This window comes from Hippopotamus amphibius, chromosome 1, assembly GCF_030028045.1.
Source record: "Hippopotamus amphibius kiboko isolate mHipAmp2 chromosome 1, mHipAmp2.hap2, whole genome shotgun sequence".
NCBI lineage: Eukaryota > Metazoa > Chordata > Mammalia > Artiodactyla > Hippopotamidae > Hippopotamus > Hippopotamus amphibius.
Window position 1 is genome coordinate 166441517 of NC_080186.1, and position 23067 is coordinate 166464583.

The 23067-nt window shown below is 39.2% G+C and overlaps 1 protein-coding gene across 2 annotated transcripts; it reads left to right on the plus strand.

Moving 5' to 3' along the window:
• Positions 1-440: 440 nt before the first annotated feature.
• Positions 441-22862, plus strand: PPP2CA (protein phosphatase 2 catalytic subunit alpha). Of its 2 annotated transcripts, none has more exons than XM_057735042.1 (7): positions 441-787; positions 15154-15363; positions 18307-18480; positions 19068-19157; positions 19843-20004; positions 21235-21353; positions 22105-22862. In XM_057735042.1, exons 1-7 carry the CDS (start codon positions 686-688, stop codon positions 22175-22177), a joined length of 930 nt encoding a protein of 309 aa, XP_057591025.1. In that variant the 5' UTR covers positions 441-685; the 3' UTR covers positions 22178-22862. The 2 variants fall into 2 exon arrangements, with proteins under 2 accessions (XP_057591025.1, XP_057591030.1); XM_057735047.1 differs by lacking the exon at positions 441-787 and adding an exon at positions 1044-1165.
• The last annotated feature ends 205 nt before the right edge of the window (positions 22863-23067 follow it).

Genomic DNA, 23067 nt, shown 5'->3' on the forward strand with positions numbered 1-23067 from the left:
TTGTTGTGTCATGGAGGAGCCATGAGGTCGCATTTCTGATTTCCGTGATTTGACTTCAGTCGCCAGATGAAGAGCCGAAGCGTGTCGCCTTAGGGAAAAAAATCTCGAACAGCAAGGAGCCCCCTTCCCTCCCCGCCGACTGCGCCTGCGCCACGTCCGCGCCCGCGCCGGGCCGGACGTAGTGCTCTGGAGTTAGCCTACTTCCCAGCTGCAAGCCCGGCCCCAGCTCGGCCTAGGTCTTCCCTTCTCCCTCGGCCCCTCCCTTCTGCAGGACCACGCCCTAAAGGCGAAGGTGCCTCAGTTACCAGCCGGCTACTTTGCGCCTGCGCCTCGGGCCTAGCGCTCCAGGCTGGCAGCTGATTGGGCTCGCGCTGCGGTTGCGCATCTCTGGTCCCGGCCCTTGTACCCCTCCGCACCCCGCCGCCTCCTGACGCCGGGCGTGACGTCACCACGCCGGCGGCCGCCATTACAGAGAGCAGAGCTCCTGGGCTAGGGCGAGCTGAGGAGGGTTCCGGCCAGTGGCCGAGCGCTGAGGGGCGAGCTAGCGGGCCAGCGCCAGCGCCGAGCAACCGCCTGTACCCGCACAAGTACCTCGGAAACCGGCCGCGGCGTGTGCGTGTGGCCCGTGTGCGGGCGGCGGCGCGGGAGGAGCGCGGAGCGGCAGCCGGTTCGGGCGGGTGGCATCATGGACGAGAAGGTGTTCACCAAGGAGCTGGACCAGTGGATCGAGCAGCTGAACGAGTGTAAGCAGCTGTCCGAGTCCCAGGTCAAGAGCCTCTGCGAGAAGGTGAGCTGCACCTCGGCTGCGGGAGCTGCGGCGGGCTGAGCCCGTCGAGGAGGAGGCGGACGTAGGAAGGGTGCAACATGGCGGAGGCCCCGGCCCCCCGAGCCTCCCAGACCGGCGCCCGGCGCGGCCCGGCGGCGGCTCCCGGGCGACCCGGCGCCCCCTGCCTCCCGCGCAGGGATTGGTTGTCGCTGCCACCGCCGCCTAAAATGGCGCCGTTCACTCAGCGCCGGGGCTTCAGAGCTTCCCGGCCTTGGCGCGGGGCGAGGTGGCTGAGGGGAGAGGAGACCTGGTGGGTCAGGGTTGGGGACGGTTTTGAGATGTGGGCAAGAGGACTTAGGTTCTGCGGTCTGGGAATGGGGCCTGGGACTCTTCTGTGAGGTGAGTAAGAGGCTTTTTACTTGTACTCAGGCCTAATTCTTAACTCCGAAGCTGTCCAGGGGCTCCCCCGAAGGCGAGCTTGTAGCCCAGATCCCAGGACCTATCTAAAGGTCACACAGCTTTAGTACTGGCTTGGGTGTTTTGTGTTAAACTCACCGAGCAGTCTTTCCCATAGACTTATTTAAAGCGTGTCTTTGAAGAATTTTAAAATGATCTTTAATCTAGTTTTTACGAATGTCATGGTAGTTATAGGCAGGAGTATAACTTATTTTTCGTAGTTGGAAGAAAGGGAGAACTTGGTGAGTCATACTACATAAAGAACTTTGGAATTGGAAATCAAGTGTCAGTTTATGATTTATATGCTGACTCAGATTGGGTAGTGTGAAACCCTTCTCCAAGCCTAACGTACTTGGCATTTTGTCATTTACTTTTTAAATGTGCAACAGAAACTCTAGGAGCGGCAAATTTTGTGTCCTGGCTCTTTGTTGGAAAAGTTTATTTGTGACTTTAAATAGTGGAAGTAATGACAATAATAATAGCTGTCGATTGAGCTATTCCAGACATTGTGCTTAATGTTTATCTCACAGATGTTGAAAATGGAATATTGTAGTCTATTTTAGTATGTCCGTTTTAAATTACCTAATTCCGATTCGTTTTTTCCAAGGAGTTGGGGAAACAAGTAGCCTGTTGGGTTTAAGTCTAATACCTCAGTTTTCTAAAGTAGAGAAAATGATGAGCTCTACCATGAATGTTTCAATTTACCTTTTCAAAATTAACTTTGCAGCATCTCATTTTAGTTCCACAGAATTGTGGAGTATGTTAGCATTTTGTATTAGTGAAGAGAGGTATTAGAAAGCAATTATGCTGACTCGTTTGTGGTTTGTTGTGAAAATTAGGTTCATGAGTTTGATGTATATGCTCCTAAAATAGTCTTTTTCAGAAACTATTCTGTGAATAATTGCAATTTAAGTGAGTCTAAGTCAGACTTATTTATCCCAAATTTCAACAAAGCTATTAGTTGATGAGGTGGCACATCATTTCTTGGAGCTGAATTTTGATGGTAGCAATGTAGAGTCTTTTGTTGCTTCTTGATCCATTTGCTTGCATCAAATGAGGATGATACTTTGTTTTAAAGGTTCAGAAATAGGTTTTTAAAAATTATTCAATGTATAGTGTTAGGTGTTAGTTTCTAGGTGCTATAAGTGATGATTTTAATGACTTCTAGGGTTGAGTTCTTACTCTGTATGAGGACTTTGAGTCAGTAGTTGGCTAGATGACTAGTCATTTGTGTAGCAAACATTGCAATAGAGCAATGATGTAATTGAAAGACCATTGGACTGTGAGTTAGACCTGGACACTAGTCCCTTTTCTGCTCCCAAGTAATTGTGACTGACCTTGAGGCAGCCACTTCACTTGGTCCACATTTTCCTGTCTGTAAACAACAAATAAAACAGATATTCCAAGGTTCCTTCTAATTTTCTGAGATTATACAGTTCCATTTTAAATTAGTACTCAGTGTTTAAATATTGAACACTTATTGGATATCCATGATTGCTTACTTTTATGAGAAGAATGAAAAGCAATGAAAAATAATCATGTTTAATAGGGACAGCCGAAGAGAACAAACATGTGGACATCAAGCGGGGAAAGGTGGGAGTGGGATGAATTGGGAGGCTGGGATTGACATATATGCACTAGTAAGTATTAAATAGATAACTAACGAGAACCTGCTGTATAGCACAGGGAACTCCATTTTGCTGTACAGTAGAAACTAACACAACATTGTAAAACAGCCATTCCCTAATTTAAAGAAAAAGAATCATGCTTATTCTCAAGGAGCCTGAATCTAGTTGGAAATCAGTAGTAGATGGACCACAGGAGTAGAGGGTTTGTGTTGAAGACAGCCGAAGATAATACTAGAGTTACAGTGGAGTGGCTGAAGCTTGGTCCATCTGGTAAGTGGTCATTGTTTGCCATGTCTTTGTAAAACTCAGATGTAGTGAGATTAATCAATTTATGTTTAAATCTCCATTGCTCATCTACTATGTCAAGATTTTAATTCTTAGGGCCAAAAAAAAAAAAGGAAAAAGCATTTGAAGCTAGATTTTCCATGGATCCTTTTGGGGGGATATCACATAGCCTTCATACTTTTTAACTTGTAAGTATTCCAACTTTTGGAGCTCTATTAACCTTCCAAACTAAGTTAATTTGAAGACAGCTTTTTAGGTATATGGATAAGTTAGGGTGCATGACTTGAAACATCTTTTGTACAAGTCTTTTTAGTGAATCTCTTGCCATTGTTAGAATCTGTATAGCTAACGGCACATCTAGTGAAAGCTACGTGTTTTGAAAATCTTGAGGGAAAAACCTTTTTCATTAGTGTAATAGTTTTTCTTTTCTTTTTTTTAAAGAAAGATATTTGGTGAAGATAGCTATTTGGTAGTAATTGATAATTTCTTTGATTATAAGAAGGAAAGTGTGTATTTATAGACAAGAGTGAGTATGGTTTTTATGTAAACTAGTTAAGCTTTTTCCCCCCAAGATGTGATTAAAGTCTATATCAAAGACAAGGTTGTTGAGTGTGCAATATACCTTGTCGTTTTGGGGATCATAAATTGTTGGTTGTTTAAAATTTTGTTGCGTGAGTGAGGCAGTTTTGCCTATAGGCACAGCTCTGTAGTCAGTAACATTACTACATCTGTTTAGACTGTACTGTTATGTTTCCATCTACCTATTGGAAGAAGTAAATATTATCAACTTGCTTTTGCCTTAACTATAGTAAACAGTCTTTGGTTGTGTTTTTCAGTGGTTTCATTTAGGTATGATTTTTGACTTTGTGCTTTCATGTCTTACCAAACTTGTGAAGAATGTTGTTTGATAGCCAGGTGTTTTTTTCCAAAGGATTTCTTTACCTAGGTATGCTGTTTTCCATTGGTGTACAAGCACTATAAATAAAATGCAGTATGATTCTTCCTTCTAGTTGGATGACCTGCAAATACTTGACCAAGGTTAAATTCCTATATGAAAAGGGTAATATATTTTTGTGAGTCTGTATGTGTGTTTAATTTAAAAGGTTGTTTGGCTTATTTCCGTAAAGATAAGTTGGACCTCAAGAACAAGCAGTTGTAGGGGGAGCATGATACAGAATATTGTTTTCATCATACTTTCACATACACAGTTCTCTTAACAGGTTTATGAGACAATTACTCTCAGTTATAGATAAAAACCACAGCTCAAAAAGGTAAAGTGACTTGACTACAGGGGCTAAATTGCCTAGGTTTATGGATTGTAAGCCCAATGTTCTAGTCTTGCTTCACAGCCCCCTTCTCTTTTCTGAGGTAGTGTTAATAATAATGAAAGATGCAAATGAATTGGTGCCAAACTGAATTGTAGAATCAACAGCTCTGTAAAAGAAAGCATAATTTTTGTTCTTGAAAGCTTCCATATTCATGCCACATACTGTTGTCTCACTCTGTCCTGGAGGAGGAAACAGTAATTATTCTTCAATTTTGGATGTAGCTAACTGCATTTGCCTGTCAAATAAGATTAATGAGATGAAAACCCCAGTTCATTTTCTGTGTATTCTCAGATAGTGTAAATCACGATCCAGAGACCAAGCTCTAAAATAGTCTAATAAAGTGTAACCAATGTTTATATTGTTCATTAAGCTTGTTAAAATGCCTTTCTTTTTATCCTCATAGCTTCCACAGTCGATCAAGACTGTTTGCTTGTGTATATTTTGTGATCTCCCAGGTATGAAGCAGTAGTGTAGTTGGTTTTGAGTTGACTTAGTGAGGAAACACCAAAAAGGTGAACAGGTCTTCTCTTCAGACATATAAGTCTTCCCCCTCCACCCCCTACTCTGCCTTTGTTTTCTCTATCATAGCCAAAAGTTCTGTGTCTGCAAATACAGGCAATTAGGACTAAGGTGAAACTCATGCAGTAGAGAGAATGATGGGCACTGGAGGAGCATTTGAGATAACTCTAGTCTGGTAGTGTTCTTTTTTTCCCTGTTTCATTTGTGTGTAAGTCAGGTTTGTCAGTTACCTTTGAACTATTATTTCTTTGATTTGGAGGAGATAAGCTAGGAAAACCAGGAGGCCTTGGGTTTAGGTTGACATATGGTGGAGACGGGACTTTTTTGGGGGTGCTGAGGAGAGAGGAAGAGTTATGTGTGGCATAGAACCACTGCCACCACCACCCCCCTTTACTGTTTTCTTTATACTTTGACCCGTTTCTCTTATTTTCATCTTTTTCCTTACCCACTTCTCATTACCATCCTTTTCTGAACCTTCAACCTGCACTCTCCTACACAAGTGAGATCTGAAATGGACTAGAACTAGGAAGGGAAAAGATTTTGTTTGTTGTTTTAAGCAGGTTTTCTTTCAGCTTCTGGAGCAGAAGTTGTAGAAGAGGCTGAAGTAGAGGTCTGGTTGCCAATAAATGGCTGCAGGGGGGTGGTCTGAAAGAACTGTAAAGAGCAATCTGGGATTAACAGCTTAATTTCTTCACAGTACAAAATTGCTATAGCCCATTGATATTTTGGTATTGTGGTTTGGAATGGATGAACAAAGCAGTGACAGAGGCGTATCTGCATCTGGGTAGTTTCTAAACTGTACATGACCAGCTGGCCAGTCACTCTGGCACACCTTGTCCCCACTTCTGCCTTAGTCATTTAGTTACTACCAATAGGAATTTTTACCTTTCTCTTGTTGAGGGGCCTGAAAGAAGGTTGAGAAACTTTGTTCTAGAGTGCCCCTGAAAGACAGACATTAGATTACCTAGACAGAGTCATGCAACGTGTAATTCACACAAGTAATGGAGTGTCAGTGATACTGTTAGCTGTGTGACAGTGTGCATTTGTTTTTGGAATACCAGAATTTATTACGCCTCCCTTATGTGTACTATTTTCACTATTTAGCTTTGTCTAAGTAGTAGTATTATAGGGATTTGTTAGTTTTTTGCTCTTAATAGCAGGGTTTTGGGTTAGTCAGGAGGTTGAACTTGTACTAAACTCCAAATAGAAAAGGTTTTAGAATTTTTGTGCTACTGGTGATTGAGTTAATTGTCTTTCTTTGCTGCCCATCATCTGTAAACTAGCAGTAATGCCGCTATCTCTGTTGGGTGGCTTTGACTTTCAATAAAAAGGCTTAAGGGGAAGTGCTTTCCGATGTGTAGAATTTTAGTGATGAAAAGAACCTTAAAGAGGTTCCAGGCCAAGTCACCTTTCACAGATGAGGGAGGAGACTGAGACCCAGAGTGGTTGAATCTTATTCAAGATGGATTGTTGTGGTGAGAATTTTTAAACAAAAGTGTATATAGCAACATTTCTCAGTTTAGTAGATTAACATCTTGTTCTCTATACAGGAGTGCTTGGGACTGTTTAATTCATGCACATGGGTGTGTTCATTGGTAAAGATGGAGGCCAGTCTTTGCATGTGAGTCATATAGCTTTAAAGAAAACATTCATTTTGGTCAGAGGTAAAGATTGATTATTTGACAGAAACAGATGGGAAAACATCACATTACATATTTTCTCCTAATACAAGTTTAGAATTATTCCTTATCCCTGGCCTTTTTCTTTCCACTAGACCCTAAACCAAATAGCAAATACTTGTTTCCAGGACATTATGTGGAAAAAGTTATGATACTTTTAAAGTATAAATCATACAGATTTTAATCAAAGAAGACTGAAATATTTCATAAAATATTAGAGGCATCTGATCAGTATAATAAATGAGACAAGTGGTATGAAGAAAGATTTGATAGTTGAAGACAAGTAACTCAAGATTCTTTTGCTTCCAGGACTAGTAATATGTCCTACCTTATGTATCACACCAAAATAAAAATCTGATCACATACACCAATTTATCGTGAACTTTAATTTTTTTTGCACAGTTATGAAAATCAAAGAAACCTACCTTTTATCCATAAAAGCAGTATGAATGCAAAATGAAATTCTCTTAGGATATTGTAAAGCTTGATTCTTGCTTGCACGTTTAATAATTTTGCTTTTTATTTTATTTTTAAAAATATTTTTCCATGCCTGATCAGGATGTGTGACATGATATTTTTTGACCTCACCATGTGACGTCTTAGTTCCCTGACCAGGGATCGAACCTGTGCCCCCTGCAATGGAAGCACAGAGTCTTAACCCTTGGACCACCAGGGAAGTCCCAATTATTTTGCTTTTTAAAAAGTTTTCAAATAGCTTCAATTTTCATTTGAAATGAGAAGTAAATTCAAAAATTAATTATTGCTCTTTTGGTTTTTGTTTTGCTTCTCTTATGTCTTTATGGCTGTACTGGTAGAAGATGTATTCAACTGTGATTAGAGTATGAAATGTTAAATTTACTTGAGCTAGAGTTCTAATGAACATTAGGATTAATAATCAGGTTTTTAATAGAAAAATATCTAAGAATGTCCAGCTCCCTATGAATACTCAAGGAATATGTGTGGACATTTTGTACAAGAAAAGAAATAACTAACACTGTATAAACATGGGATAAAAAATTTGAACTCTGAAATGAAAGGTGGCAGTTAAATCAAAAGATAATGCTTTATATCTGAAATAGCTGAGAATGGATGTAGTCTTCTGTTTATTACTGCATAGCAAGTTGGGCATAGGTCCAGTAGTCCATAGAGAACAAAAAAATGTTAATACTGTTTTGCTCCGTAACCCCACAGTTGAAAATTTCCTGAAAGAAAATAATTCAAATAAACAGTAATACATGTTTAGATCTGTTCAGGAGCATATTATACAGCCGTTTACAATGGTCACGATAATGCTGTAGGAAATTGGGTCAGTGAGTATGAAACTTTAAGACACAAAACAAGATGTTGACCAGTTGTAAACTGGAAGGGAGTACAAAGAAATGAGAATAGTTTTTATTAGTGTGGTAGAATTGAGAAAGCCATATTCTTAAAGTTTCACCACTGAAATAAAGTCTCTAAGATTTTGTTGTTTTCCAGTCATTTTATACAAAGAGTTTTTACATTGTAATCATTTTGTATTTTAAAATGTTTCCTTGATTTAGTAATAAAAATGCATAAATGTGTTGCATGGCTTTTTCTATTGTGTAAGTTACATAGAACTGATAATCAGTATTATATATCCTTAAGGAAGTTAATATATGTAAGTGGTTGGTGAATCTGTTGTTGTTTCGTGTTTTTTTCTTTTACTTGCATTCCTTGAAAAATCTTGACTTGGATGGTTTGTTGCTCTTTTGGTCTATTTTAAGTATGATTTGTTTGAAATTTCATGCTTCTGTGGTGGTTAGGGATGGTCCGTATCAAAGAATGTCATAAAAGTCTATAGGTCATTGCCTTTATTACCTGATGGTTTCATAGTAGGTTGAAAATAAAGTGAGATTTCTGAATCTGAACTCAGAATGCTGAGAGAATGTTTATATTAAATTAATGCTGCTGAAGGTTGCTATCCTTTGGGTGAATCTCTAAGTTTTTAAATTTTAGGACAATGTAAAAACTGTTAACTTTCCACAGTTACTTGTCATTAGCTCTTATTAATGAAATAGCTTGTTCCAGTTTTAACCTTGTTCTAGGAAGATTCTTCCCTTGAATTCATTCATTTCAGTTTATGTCATTTGAATTTCAGTCAGATTCCAATAAAATAATCAATATGGTGCTACTTACACTATTTTTAAAAACTTGATCTTAATTCTTTTTTCAGATATTAATTATATTAGCTGAGACATTTGAAGTCCTTGAAATATGTTTTAGGGGAAACATAGTTTGGGGGTGTGTGTGGGTTGCTTTTGCTTCTGTGTATAGTTCAGGTGACATGAGGCTTTAAATTATGGGAGTCAGAATACCGGAGAATGAAAAGGTAGTTATTAAAAATAAAGTCTCTAATGTTAATTAGTTAACCTTGAAAGTCTGGTTCTACCATTTACTTTGAGTATTCAGCCAGAGAGTTGAAGTTGTATAGCGATCTTTGATGATTGGTGAAGGCCTGGAGGCACTAAAGGTTACTCATGAGAGGTTTCATTGGGTGACCTATAGAAGGGGAATTAGGCTTCTGAGATTTATAAGGCCTGACTCCTTTTGATAGCATAGCTTCTCTCACACATTTCCTTTTCCTGTGATTAGTTTTCCTGACTGTAGAAACATCTTTAATAAGGACGTCTGCAGTCTTTTTTGTTGTGGTGTTCTGGGATTAGTGTATTTTGGTATAGTGATCATTTGAGAGCTGATAAGTTGAGACAGAAGAAACCCCAAAAGTATGTTTTAAATTGGTCCTTTGTAAACTTGAGTGTTTGTTACAATATATTTAATAGTTGGCAGGGTTGCATCTGATACATACTACTTTCTCCAGGATTTTTTTCTCATTTGGTGAGAATGCTCCCTTTATCTATACAGTGCCCCTTCCCTTTTGGATAATTTGGTAGTGTCAACATAAAAATAATACAGAGTATTGCATATACTAATAGGTCCACTTCATGGTATCTTCTTTCATGAAACATGCCTGCATATGGATACAAGGGAGCAAGTACTAGGATATACATTACACCACACACACACACACACACCCACACACACACACACACACCCCACCCACACACACACCCACACACACACACACCCTGCATTGTAATCCTTCAGGAAGTACTCTTACTTCCACTATAGAAATTAATCAGGTCTGTATGTGTATGCATTATGAACTCTGAGATTATATTAAAAGAAAAGCAGGCTGCTGAATAATACTGCTTCTAGTTTAAAAATGGAAAGGAAGACTATATGGTTCTGTAGGCCCATAATACTGTATGTAAAATTTATAAACAACATTTTGAAAGGATATACTTTAGAATGTTATTATTGGTGGTTACTTTTCCCAGGAAGAGTAGCTTTCTGGAGAGGGGTCAAAAGGGACATTTAGTTTCATCTGCTGCTAAAACTTTTTTACAGTAATATATCACTGTAACTTTTATAGTTTTAAAAATAAAATTGAAGGTAGATACAGTGCTTATCATTGTGATTTGTCTAAACTGAAATAAAAGGAACAAATAACTCTTAGGCTTAATTTTTCTTTTATGGTTTGAATAGAAAGTTTGAGTAAATTGTAATAAGGGATTTAAGGCAGTCCTTCATGGCAACGTTTTCTCATTCATACAGAGAATAACCTTACAGGTAAGCAAGTGTCAAGAGATGTATTTTAAAATTTAACTTCTGGGACTTCACTGGTGGTCCAGTGGTAGAGAATCTGCCTTCCAGTGCAGGGGACTCAGGTTTGATCCCTGGTCGGGGAACTAAAATCCCACATGCCGTGGGGCAACTCAGCCTGTGTGCCACAACTACTGAGCACACGCACACCTCAATGAGAGAGGGTGTGTGCTGCAAACTACAGAGCCCACATGCCCTGGGGCCCTCAGGCTGCAATTAGAGAGAAAAACCCGCACACCACAACTAGAGAAAGGCCTGCACCACAAAATGGAGAGCCTGCTGCAACAAAAGATCCCACATACTTCAACAAAGATCCTGTGTGTTGCAGCTAAGACCCTACGCAGTCAAATAAATAAATAAATAAATAATTTTAAAAATGGAACTTCCCTGATGGCACACTGATTAAGAATCCAGCTGCCAGTGCAGGGGACACGGGTTCCATCCGTGGTCTGGGAAGATCCCACGTGCCATGGAGTGACTAAGCCTCTGTGCCACAACTACTGAGCCTATGCTCTAGAGCCCATGAGCCACAACTACTGAAACCCATGTGCCCTGTAGCCCATGCTCCACAATAGAAGAAGCCACTGCAATGAGAAGCCTGCACACAGCAACAAAGACCCAATGCAGCCAAAAATAAAAATTAAAAAATAATAGAATAAAATAAAATTTGATTTCTAATAGAATTAAATGTGATAACATGGCAAGATTTACATGATTGTTAGACCATCTGTTTTCTTATGTAATTGTTCTTTTAAAACTTCTGAATAAGTTTTGCAAATTTCTTTTAAGTAGGACCTATCATTTCATTCAGAGCTATTTTCATTAGTATGTACTAGATGCTGAAAACATTGGGCCTGGTATTAATTCTAAACAGATTTAGTAATGGAATATGCCTGGTGAACCTCTGCTTTTTAGTAATAATAAATTGGAAGTTGGAATTACCATAGAGAGATGGATTATATGTATTTCCTAAGAAATACCCTTTCTTGAAACACAGTGGAAATCTTTTCTAAATTTAAAGTGTTAGATCAAATTAATAACTAACATTGTGATGTCTGTGGTAAGTGTCCTGAAATAGGCTGCCCAAAATGTTTGAAGACTTGAAAATAGTGGTTCTTGGGACTTCCGTGGTGGCACAGTGGTTAAGAATCTGCCTGCCAACGCAGGGGACACAGGTTCCATCCCTGGTCCAGGAAGATCCCACATGCCACAGAGCAGCTAAGCCCCTGTGCCACAACTGCTGAGCCTGTGCTCTAGGGCCCAAGTGCCATAACTAATGACCCCATTTGCCACAACTACTGAAGCCCACATACCTAGAGCCCATGCTCCACAACAAGAGAAGCCATTGCAATGAGAAGCCCCGTGCACCCCAGCAAAGAGTAGCCCCAACTCTCTGCAACTAGAGAAAGCCCACACACAACAGCGAAGATCCAACACAGCCAAAAATAAATAAAATTAAAAAAAAAAAAAAGACAGTAGTGGTTCTTAAACTTGGCTGTACCTAAGAAAGCACTAGTATAGGGTGGAAAGGGGAGACCTAAAAAAATTATTGATGCTTGGATCCTACCCACAAAGATTTTGACTTAATTGGGAGAGGAGTAGTTTGGGCATCAGGATATTTTTAAAGAGCTTCCCAAGTGATTTTTTAATGTGCTGCTAAGGTTGCATACCACTATCTTAAAACCAGCCCTTGGCATCCTTGGTTGTCACTCAAAATGTAGTGAACAGTGGCTCATTAGCAGCAGTTCTCCGTGGAAGTTTCATCTGCATATTTCAGTGGGTTGCTTTTCCCTGACCCAACCTCCAACTGTACATTCTGGGACACCATTCCATAGTGCTGGTTGCACATAGAAGATGCTTGGTAAACGTCGATTGGGTATATGAAGTAAAACACTTTTAACCCATTCTCAGAACAAATTTCTTTTACCTTCTCAGTTTAACTGACTCTCCCTGAGGAAGTTTTGTACCTTCCTTAGTAGCCCTCACAGGTGGATGAGTTCTGCCGCCTTCTATTTGAGGATAAAATTCCCTTTGTTTTTCAGGCTTCTGTCCTCTACGTAAATACCTGGACATTTTTCCTTATAGCTATTACCTGTTATTTCTTCATTCTCCAGAGAACTCGGTACCACTTTCCAGGCCTGTACTTACACTGTTGTCCTGGTGGACATCCATGGCTCTCCCTAAAGATAGCCTATTTGATATCTCAGTTTAAGTTCTTGATTCCCTCAAAATATACATTAAGTCCCTTCTACATCTGGGGCATTGTTCTAGCAAGGTGCTGTGTAGACGGTGGTGGATGAAATCAATTTGGTGATAATTTTTTTAAACTGTCACTTTGTTGCCTGGAAATTAAGTTGGAGGTGATTGTTGCATGGAAATTAAATTGAAGGCAGGAAGACTTAGAAACAGGGAGTTTATTGTGGCGGCTAGCATAGTAATCCAGGTGAGATGATGGTGGCTTGGACCAGGATATTGGCAAAAAAAGAAGCACATGGATTGAGATGTGTTTTGGAGACTAAGCAAGACTTGTCGGTGGGTAGGTCCCTGAATACTGGTGGGTGGCCTTTAAGCTCTCCTCCACCTCAGATATCCACATCCATAGCCCTACCTCTGAAATCCTAAATTCACTCATCAGATTTTCTGCCAGTGGATTTTTGTTTAATACTACTATAAAAAATATGGGGACTTCCCTGGTGACGCAGTGGTTAAGAATCCGCCTGCCAATGCAGAGGACACAGGTTCGATCCCTGGTCCAGGAAGATCCCACATGCTGCAGAGCAACTAAGCCTGTACGCCACAGTTACTGAACCTGAGTTGCTGAGCAACTGAGCCCGCAAGCCACAACTACTGAAGCCCGTGCTCCACAACAAGAGAAACTGCCGCAATGAGAAGCCTGCACATGGCAATGAAGAGTAGCCCCTGCTTGCCGCAACAAGAGAAAGCCCACACACAGCAGCAAAGACCCAACACGGCCAATAAATAAATAAATAAATTAATTAATTAAAAAATACGTATTTGGTTGCACCAAGTCTTCGTTGTGGCACATGGAATCTTCCTTGAGGCATGTTTAGTTGCAGTATGTGGACTCTTAGTTGCAACATACATGTAAGATCTAGTTCCCCGACCAGGGATCAAACCTGGGCCCCCTGCTTTGGGAGCACGAAGTCTTACCCACTGGACCACCAGCGAAGTGCCTTAATACTACTTTGATTAGACTTGTTTTCAGTCCATATCCGTGCTCCATTCTCCCCTACATTCCCTACCTGGGTGACCAACTGTCATCATGGTTTGCCTGGGTGCAGCTGAGGCGCTAGGCATTTCCTGGAATGCAGGACTATCGATGCTAAAATCAGGGTAGTTTTTCAACCTGCCCCCACCCCAGTCTGCCCTCTTCTCTGCTCTTGCATGCTGTGCTTTAGCCATGTTAACCTTTTCTCCTTAACTGCTTGGACTTTATACACGATTGCATCTGTCTGTGTTGGGTGTCTTCCCATTTCCTACTCCCATCCCTTCTGTAGCTCCTGCCCATTCTTTGTACCTCAGGCAGTTTTCATAGTTCTCAGTGTTTGTGAGCCCGGGACACTGCTGCTTATTCTAGTATGTCTTAGCACTTGGCGCTTTTGTAATGATCTTTTATTGTCTGCCTCTCCTGCTTCACTGTGTGCTTTCGTGCTTTTATGGGCTGTCTTGTTTGTTGTGATGTGTTACAAAGTGACCTCCACCAGATACTCTTTCCCTTTCGTCCATGGCACTTAATACAGTCTGTACTTCTTTACTTGTTTGTGGTCGTTCCACCATATCCCCTCCCCAGCGGTCACTTGGGAATGATCTGTCTTGTTCACTATACCTCCAGGGGCTAGCACAGGGCCTGGCACAAAGTATCACTCATAGTTGAGCAAATGAATATCTCCCAGTTCACTTCATAGTTTTTGGCATTCAGTAAATGATCAAGAAATGTGTGTTGAGGACTTGCCTGGTGGCGCAGTGGTTGGGAGCCCACCTGCCCATGCAGGGAGCATGGGTTCACGCCCTGGTCTGGGAAGATTCCCCATGCCACGGAGCCGCTGGGCCCGTGCGCCACAACTACTGAAGCCCCCGCAGTGAGAAGCCCGCACACTGTGGCGAAGAGTGGTCGCCACTCGCTGCAGCTGGAGAGGGCCTGCACACAGCAGCGAAGACCCAGCTCAGCCAATAAATGAATAAAAATAAAATTGTAAAAAATGTGTGTTGGAATGAATAAAAGGGTTTCTACTGAGTGGGATATTATGTTGCTCTTAAAAAGTAAAGTTTGAATTTGTGGTTACATGGGGGAATGCATAGGATGCCAAACAGTTTTCTAAAAGCAGCATAAAAACCATGTGTATTGAATAGTCACAATTGTGAAATAAGTTTGTGTTTTGATATAGAGAGGGTTAAAAAAAAAAAAAAAGGTAGGACTGAGAAACCTCTCCTCATAGCCTGGAATCCTAGAGTGCATTGTACAGTAGTTAGGTTCTGCGTGTCTTGCTCAGTGATGGGTCTAAAACTCATGATACTAATGAGAGGAATGGGACTATGCATCTTGCTACACGTTTTTTTCTAGGTGTTGGGGTGGCAGGGGGCGGGGGTGGATAGCTGGTGAATAGGTTCCAGGCATGTCTTGCCCTCTTATTTTAATGGGATTGTACTTGCCTGCAGTTTAATCTTAATGCTGAGTCTGCCCTTTAAAGCTGTGTTAAGTGTAACTTAAACATATCTTAAGTGTAACTAAACATATCATTGTTAATGTATAATGCGAAATGTCTTGGTTTATTTTTCTCCATCTGTAGGCTAAAGAAATCCTGACAAAAGAATCCAATGTGCAAGAAGTTCGATGTCCAGTCACTGTCTGTGGAGATGTGCATGGGCAATTTCATGATCTCATGGAACTGTTTAGAATTGGTGGCAAATCACCAGATACAAATTACTTGTTTATGGGAGATTATGTTGATAGAGGATATTATTCAGTGGAAACAGTTACTCTGCTTGTAGCTCTTAAGGTAATTTCAATTTTATGTTTGAGCATTTTGAACTGGGTATGACAGTCCTCTTGAATGTCCTTTTTTTCCCCCAGTGATTTGTGGTTTTCTCTGTCTGCATGTTAGCTTTTAGAATAAATCTCCACATTTAGGAATTTAGATATTTAGTTTTAATAAATCATAGGTCTGTCTTCATCCTTAATGTGAGGGAATGGTATAGTATAAAAATAGGTTATTTTCTAAGGAAGAGAATGTCTCAGATGATTTAAAAATGCTAGAGAGCTGGTTAAATAGAAATTTTAGTTCAGTAAATTGGGGTATGGAGAGGTAATATAATCTTTCTAGATATTTTAGAAATATTTTAAAGGAACAAAACATTTCAAATATTCTCATGTTTATATCCTTTGACACAATAATCCTGTAATCAAAATTGTACAGAGGAAGTTGTTTAAGGGAAAAAAGAGCTTTACTTATATAAAAATGTAAATTGTAGCATCTTTAATACCAGAGAATTGATATAAATATCTGACCGTAAGTGAATATCTAAATTATGGCTTATCAGTGAAGTAGTTTGCAGCCATTAAACATGACGTGATCTAGAACAATAAAAATGATAAAGCATGTTGTTTCATGCCAGTTGTAGCTTTGGGAAATATACAAAGATCTGAAGGTGAAACAAAATGGTAAAAAGCTTTTTAGGATGTCATTTCCCTTAAAGGAAATTATTTGACTTTACTTTTCAGGAGATGATTTTATTTATTAAAGAATATGTAGAATGATAAGATGGCTGCCAGCATCTTCTGGTGTTAGAGAAGCAATGAGATGTGGTTTTGGCAAGAGCTGAATTTTAGGCAATTAAACTATAAGTGTTCATGAAGCTACTAGTCTGAATCATGTAAAGTGCTGCAAAACATTTTTGGAGGTCATTATGTTCTGCATCTGTAAATTGAAGGAGTTGAATTAAATGATGCAAAGTTTCTGCAGTGACTCTGGATGCTATGAAAGCAGCCTTGCAAGCTAACCTGTACTTAAAGCCCAGGATGAATCCCAGTGCCCAGGGGAGGAATAAATATGCTACCTTTAAGAATTCATGTTTGGGGACTTCCCTCGTGGTCCATTGGTTAAGAATCTGCTGTCCAATGCAGGGGGTGCGGGTTTGATCCCTGGTCAGGGAACTAAAATCCCACATGCCTTGTGGGGAAACTAAGCCCCCGTGCCACAGCTACAGAGCCCATGTTCTCTGGAGCCTGCGTGCCAAAACTAAGATTTGATGCAGTCAAAAATAAATATTAAAAAGAAAAAATTTCATGTTTGAATGTGTTAATGAGCTAAATTGTGCCACCACCAACCCTTCTGCAAATTCATATTGCAGTCCTAACTCCCAGGACTCCTAACTCAGAATGTGACTGTATTGGAGATAGGGCCTTTAAAGAGATAATTAAGGTAAAATGAGGTCATATGGTTGACCCCTAATCCAGCAAGACTGGTGTCCTTATAAGAAAAGATTGGGACTCCGATGCAGAGGGAAGATGATGAAAAGACACATGGAGAAGATGGCCATTTTCTAGCCGAAGAAGAGGGGCCTTCAGAAGAAACCAACCCTGCTGGCACCTTGATCTTGGACTTCTAGCCTCTAGAACTGTGAAGAAATAAATTTCTGTTGTTTAAACCTTCCAGTCTGTGGTACGTTGTATGGTAGCCCTAGTAGACTAATAAAAGGGAAAGGAAACTTCAGCAAATAGTGCTGAAACAGTTGGGTATCCATATGCAAAAAATGAACTTAGCTACCTCATACCATACAGATAGGTCAAAATTGATCATAGATCTAAATGTGAGTGCTAAAACTGTAAAACTTCTAAAATGAAACTTAGGAGAAAATCTTTGTAACCTTGGGTTTGGCAAAGATATCTTAGATATGATACCAAAAACACAATCCATTAAAAAACTGATAAATTAGACTTCATCAAAATTGATTTTTTGTTCTTCAAAAGACATCACTAAGAAAAAAGTATTTCTATTCATGTTTTTTTTAAACCTATAATAACTCAATAAGACACTTTTTAAGTGGACAAAATATTTGCCTAGATGTTTCACCCAAGAAGATATATGAAGATATATGAATGGTCATTAAGCACATGAAAAGATGCTCAAACCTTAGTCATCAGGGAAATGCAAATTAAAGTCAAAATCTGGCCCATTAGAGTGGCTTTCATCAATAAGGCCAGTAATACCGAGTGTTAGTCCGTTTGTTGGAAAAATTAGAACCTTAAGAATCTACCCAAGAGAAATGAAAGCATATATGCATACAGAAACTTCTTACATGCACTATGATCATAGTAACATTATTCATAATAGGCAAAAACTGCAGACAATCCAAGTGTTGAGGTGAATAAAAAAACAAAATACGGTATAGCCATACAATGGAACACTGCAGCAGTAAAAAGAGACAAACCACTGACCCACTCACAGGTGAATCTCAGAAATATTCTGCCAAGTGAAAGAAGCCAGACAGCAAAAAAAAATCTGCATATTGTATGATTCCATTTTATATGAAATTTCTAGAGAAAGCAAATCTCAAGAGACAAAGTACCAGTTACTGAGAGTGGGAGTCGGGAGTGGTTGCAAACAGGCACAAGGAGTCTTTTTGGGTTAATGTAGAGGTTCTAAAACTAGATTGCAGTGGTAGTTGTATAACTAATAAAAAAAAACTCCTGAATGGAGTTTTGCAGCTGCTGATTATGGTTGGTATGAAGTTGGTGGTAGTGAGAGTTTTAGTTGAAGGGGTTGGCAGATACCCCATGGGATAAATGATAAGTAGGTGTGATTTCACTTTTGTGTCATGTGGGGGTTTTGGGGTTTTTTTCCAGCAAAATTGGAACTCTGTTTCCCCGTAGAATGTTTGCTGGATTTTCATTTGGTTTTTGAAGGAGCCAGCTGTTCATGTTATCTTCCACTTTGTTTCAGGTTCGTTACCGTGAACGCATCACTATTCTTCGAGGAAATCATGAGAGCAGACAGATCACACAAGTATATGGTTTCTATGATGAGTGTTTAAGGAAATATGGAAATGCCAATGTTTGGAAATATTTTACAGATCTTTTTGACTATCTTCCTCTCACTGCCTTGGTGGATGGGCAGGTATGTAGGTCTTCTTAAAACTTACATTGCTGATTATTTTCAAGAATCTGCTTTCTTAACATTTAGGTGCCAGTGACTTATTTTTCCATCCTCTTATCCCTTTGGGTTTTTTTTTTTTTTTTTGAAATGCCTTCTTTGTGAGGGGCACTGAACTATATGTTGGGACCACAAGGGGATGAAATATGTAATCCATCCATCCTCTTAGGCTGTTTCTGGACATGTTGGGGAGATGTATTGATAATTGGCTGTTTATTGGTCCCAGTAGAAGAGTGCACAGAAGAAATGGCAAGAAAAGTCTATGAGAAGGAAGATAATAGTCTGTGATGAGGATAAGGTCAGAGAAATGTTTTCTTAGAAGAGCTGATTGGAGTTTGGGTGCAATAGGGATGGTTTATCAGGAAGAAAGGGAGTGTATGCCATAATTCAGAGTGGGATGGAAGAAAGAGATCCTGCAGAAACAAGCCTGGTTCTGGCGGAACGCAGAAACACCGACAGGGCCAAGTGATGTGGACTGCTGTCTGCAGCTTAGTCCAGCGTGTTTTTAGTTTACTTTAAATGAGGGTAATGTTGTAAACCACCCTTTTCAGATCTTCTGTCTACATGGTGGCCTCTCACCATCCATAGATACACTGGATCACATCAGAGCACTTGATCGTCTTCAAGAAGTTCCCCATGAGGTATTGACTTTTTTTTTTTTTTTTTTTTTTTGGAATAAAACATTTTCTTTTCAGAAAACTTTTTAGAGAGAGGAAATAGTGTAACTTAGTTCATTATATGTATTTTCTTTTTTAATTCTCAAAGATGATCCCATTTGGTATGAGCACTCTTTGTTGACCCCCATTCTTCAGAAGCTAGCATTAAGAAACCTGCCAAGATCACAGCAGCTCTGGGACTGGGTTTAGGACCTAGGTGTTTGTTGTCTTAAGAGCTTCTGCCTTGGACTTCCTAGGTGGCGCAGTAGTAAAGAATCCGCCTGCCAAGGCAGGAGACATGGGTTCGAGCCCTGCTCTGGGAAGATTCCACATGCCACGGAGCAACTAAGCCTGTGCGCCATAAAAAAAAAAAAAATAAGAGCTTCTGCCTTAATTACTAAACTATCCTGCCTAACATTGACATTTACATAAGATAGGCAGAGTAATTAATTAGGGCTTGTTGCTATTGAGACTCATTGATATAGGCTGTGCCTCTTAAAGACATCTGGAAGTAGTTTGTTATTTATTTGACTCTATCTGCAAAACCTTTTACCATTTTCAGCAAACACCATTCAGAAAGTGACTTAGGCTGCTGCTTCTGCTGAATTACTCAGATCACATAGTAACCAGTTTTGTGAGAGGCAGTCTAAAACTTAACTTGCTTTTTTAGGGTCCAATGTGTGACTTGCTATGGTCAGATCCAGATGACCGTGGAGGTTGGGGTATATCTCCTCGAGGAGCTGGTTACACCTTTGGGCAAGATATTTCTGAGACATTTAATCATGCCAATGGCCTCACATTGGTGTCTAGAGCTCATCAGCTGGTGATGGAGGTACGTTCTGTTCTTTGGCACCGGTTTACTTTTTAAACTTAAGGAAGATCTTAGGAAATTTTAAATTATGATATTAGAACATGCCGTGTATTCTTCCAGTGAGTTTGCCGTTATAGACTGAGCCTTTTCAGGAGATGCACATTAGAATTAAAATCTCAAGCTTTTGATCCAAATGAAATTCATAGTTAAAGTGTTTTCAGAGAATTCTTAATTACTGAGTAAGTGGTTGGGATTTAAGACTGGGAAATTAAGATGGGGGAGAGGGAAATATAACATTTTATGATCTCAGTTTTATTTCATGTATTTAACATGTGTATTATGGAAGAGAGTTTGGGAAGAAATACACCAAAATGGTTACACGGTCCTTTGGATGATAGGATTACAGGTGATTTGAAAAAAGAAGCTAAAGGGAAATGGGCTAAATTCTTAACATAGAACATTGATTAACATACTTATAAAATTAGGGTCCTATTTAGATTAATACTCATACAACTCTGTGGTTATCAATAAAGTCTGACTTTGCTGGAGATAGGGAAAGAAATTTGTGAACAATACTTAAAAAGTAACTCATGCATTCAGATGGAATGAGGCTGGAGTTCCTAGAGGCATCTCTCCTTTGTACCTGGGCACTGCAGATATAACTATACTGACTGAGGACAGAATTAATAAGGTTCTGGTCTCAAGGAGAGTGCATCTACCTCCACAAGGAATGGCCATATACTCATTCTTGTATCATGTTTAGGGTTACTGCAATAAGAGAGGCTGATGAGACGCTGTTATTTACTTAAAGATATATAAGAAGTAGTTTATCCTTTTCTGATTTGGTGCTTTTTTTTTTTTTAAGGGCTTTTCTTTTTATAGTGGACTAATTTTGTAGTTTTGGAAAAAAATAAATATATGTATCTTTTTTAAGTTGTGCAGTGGGAGTTCCATGGTGGGTCTAGTGTTTAGGATTCAGTGCTTTCACTGCTGTGGCCTGGGTTCATTCCCCGGTCAGGGAACTGAAACCTGAGATCCCACAAAATAACCACACAGCAAAAAAACAAACAAAAAGTTGTGCAGAGTATGGAAAATTATTAAATCATCCAGAAACAAAGCAATACTTTTTTTTTTTTTAAGCCTTTTGGGAGGGAAGGGGAGATCTTTTTTCCCTATTGAGAAGAGTCACATTTAGTTCTGTAAATGAGGGAGTAAAATAGTGCGTTTTTTTTTCTCTTCTTTTCCTTGTAGGGATATAACTGGTGCCATGACCGAAATGTAGTAACGATTTTCAGTGCTCCAAACTATTGTTATCGTTGTGGTAATCAAGCGGCAATCATGGAACTTGATGATACTCTAAAATACTCTTTGTAAGTATTTACATCTGAGTAGTTGGTTACCATTACTTGAATATATTAGTTTTAATGGAAGATTTAACAGTTCAAGAGCTCATGCTAAATCCAGATTCCAATTTGATTTTTGTTTCCTTTGAAACACACCAACAGAAACCTAGACCCTAACATGGATTATTAGGGTTTTAACTTTTAAAATCCATGTTTTTATTGTAGAGTTAATAAAATATATCCTGAGAATGAGGTTGTGGATACAGTACCTTAGGCTCTTTAAATTTTATTTATTTATTTATGACCTTTCAAATGGTCTTAGAAAGAACTACAGTATAGAAGCATATCCTCTCTGGCTGAAGTTGCCTCGGCTCTTTGAGGAGGTGTGCAGGTAGAACTTACTAAATGCGTGATTAGGCTACAATTAGGGTTCTACTACACTAAGTTATTGGGTAGGAAAAGAAATGTGTAAAAATTTGTACAGAGATTAAATGTACAGCATGGGGAATATAGTCAGTAATATTGTAGTCACTTTGTATGTAGTAACTTAAGTGGTAACGAGACTTATGTAGGTGATCATATTGTAGTTAATGTATAGAAATTTCAAAACACTGTTGTACATCTGGAACTAAAAATAGTACTATAGGTTAATTATACTTTTGTTTTTGTTTTATTAAACAAAAATGTGTAAAGTCAAAGACTAATATTCTTGATTTTCATTGTCAGTGCATTGATGTCACAGAGTATAAACAGCAAATATATATGTCTTGTTTTTCAGCTTGCAGTTTGACCCAGCACCTCGCAGAGGCGAGCCACATGTTACTCGTCGTACCCCAGACTACTTCCTGTAATGAAATTTTAAACTTGTACAGTATTGCCATGAACCGTATATTGACCTGATGGAAATGGGAAGAGCAACAGTAACTCCACAAAGTGTCAGAGAATAGTTAACATTCAAAAAAACTTGTTTTCACACGGACCAAAAAGATGTGCCATATAAAAATACAAAGCCTCTTGTCATCAACAGCCGTGACCACTTTAGAATGAACCAGTTCATTGCATGCTGAAGCGACATTGTTGGTCAAGAAACCAGTTTCTGGCATAGCGCTATTTGTAGTTACTTTGCTTTCTCTGAGAGACTGCAGATAATAAGATGTAAACATTAACACCTCGTGAATACAGTTTAACTTCCATTTAGCTATAGCTTTACTCAGCATGACTGTAGATAAGAATAGCAGCAAACAATCATTGGAGCTTAATGAACATTTTTAAAAATAAGTACCAAGGCCTCCCCTCTACTTGTGAGTTTTGAAATTGTTTTGTTTATTTTCAGGGATACCGTTTAATTTAATTGTATGATTTGTCTGCGGTTTATTTTCCCTTCTCAAATCTCAGCCTCATGTTGTTCTTTGTTACTGTCAGAACCTGGTGAGTTGTTTTGAACAGAACTGTTTTTTTTCTCCCTCCTGTAAGACAGTGTTACTGCACAAGAGCACTGCAGTGTTTTTCATAATAAACTTGTGAACTAAGAACTGAGAAAGTCAAGTTTTAATTGTATCAGTGGGCAAGACTGGTGCTGCTTATTTAAAAGATACATCAATTGATAAATTTTAGAATTTGTAGAATTCTAGGTAAAGAATAATAAAAATCAAGGCCACTACATAATCTCTCTCTTAACTCTTTGACATTCTTCAAATGAATTTCAGGACTTATTTGTAGTCCAGATAGTACAATTTGTCAG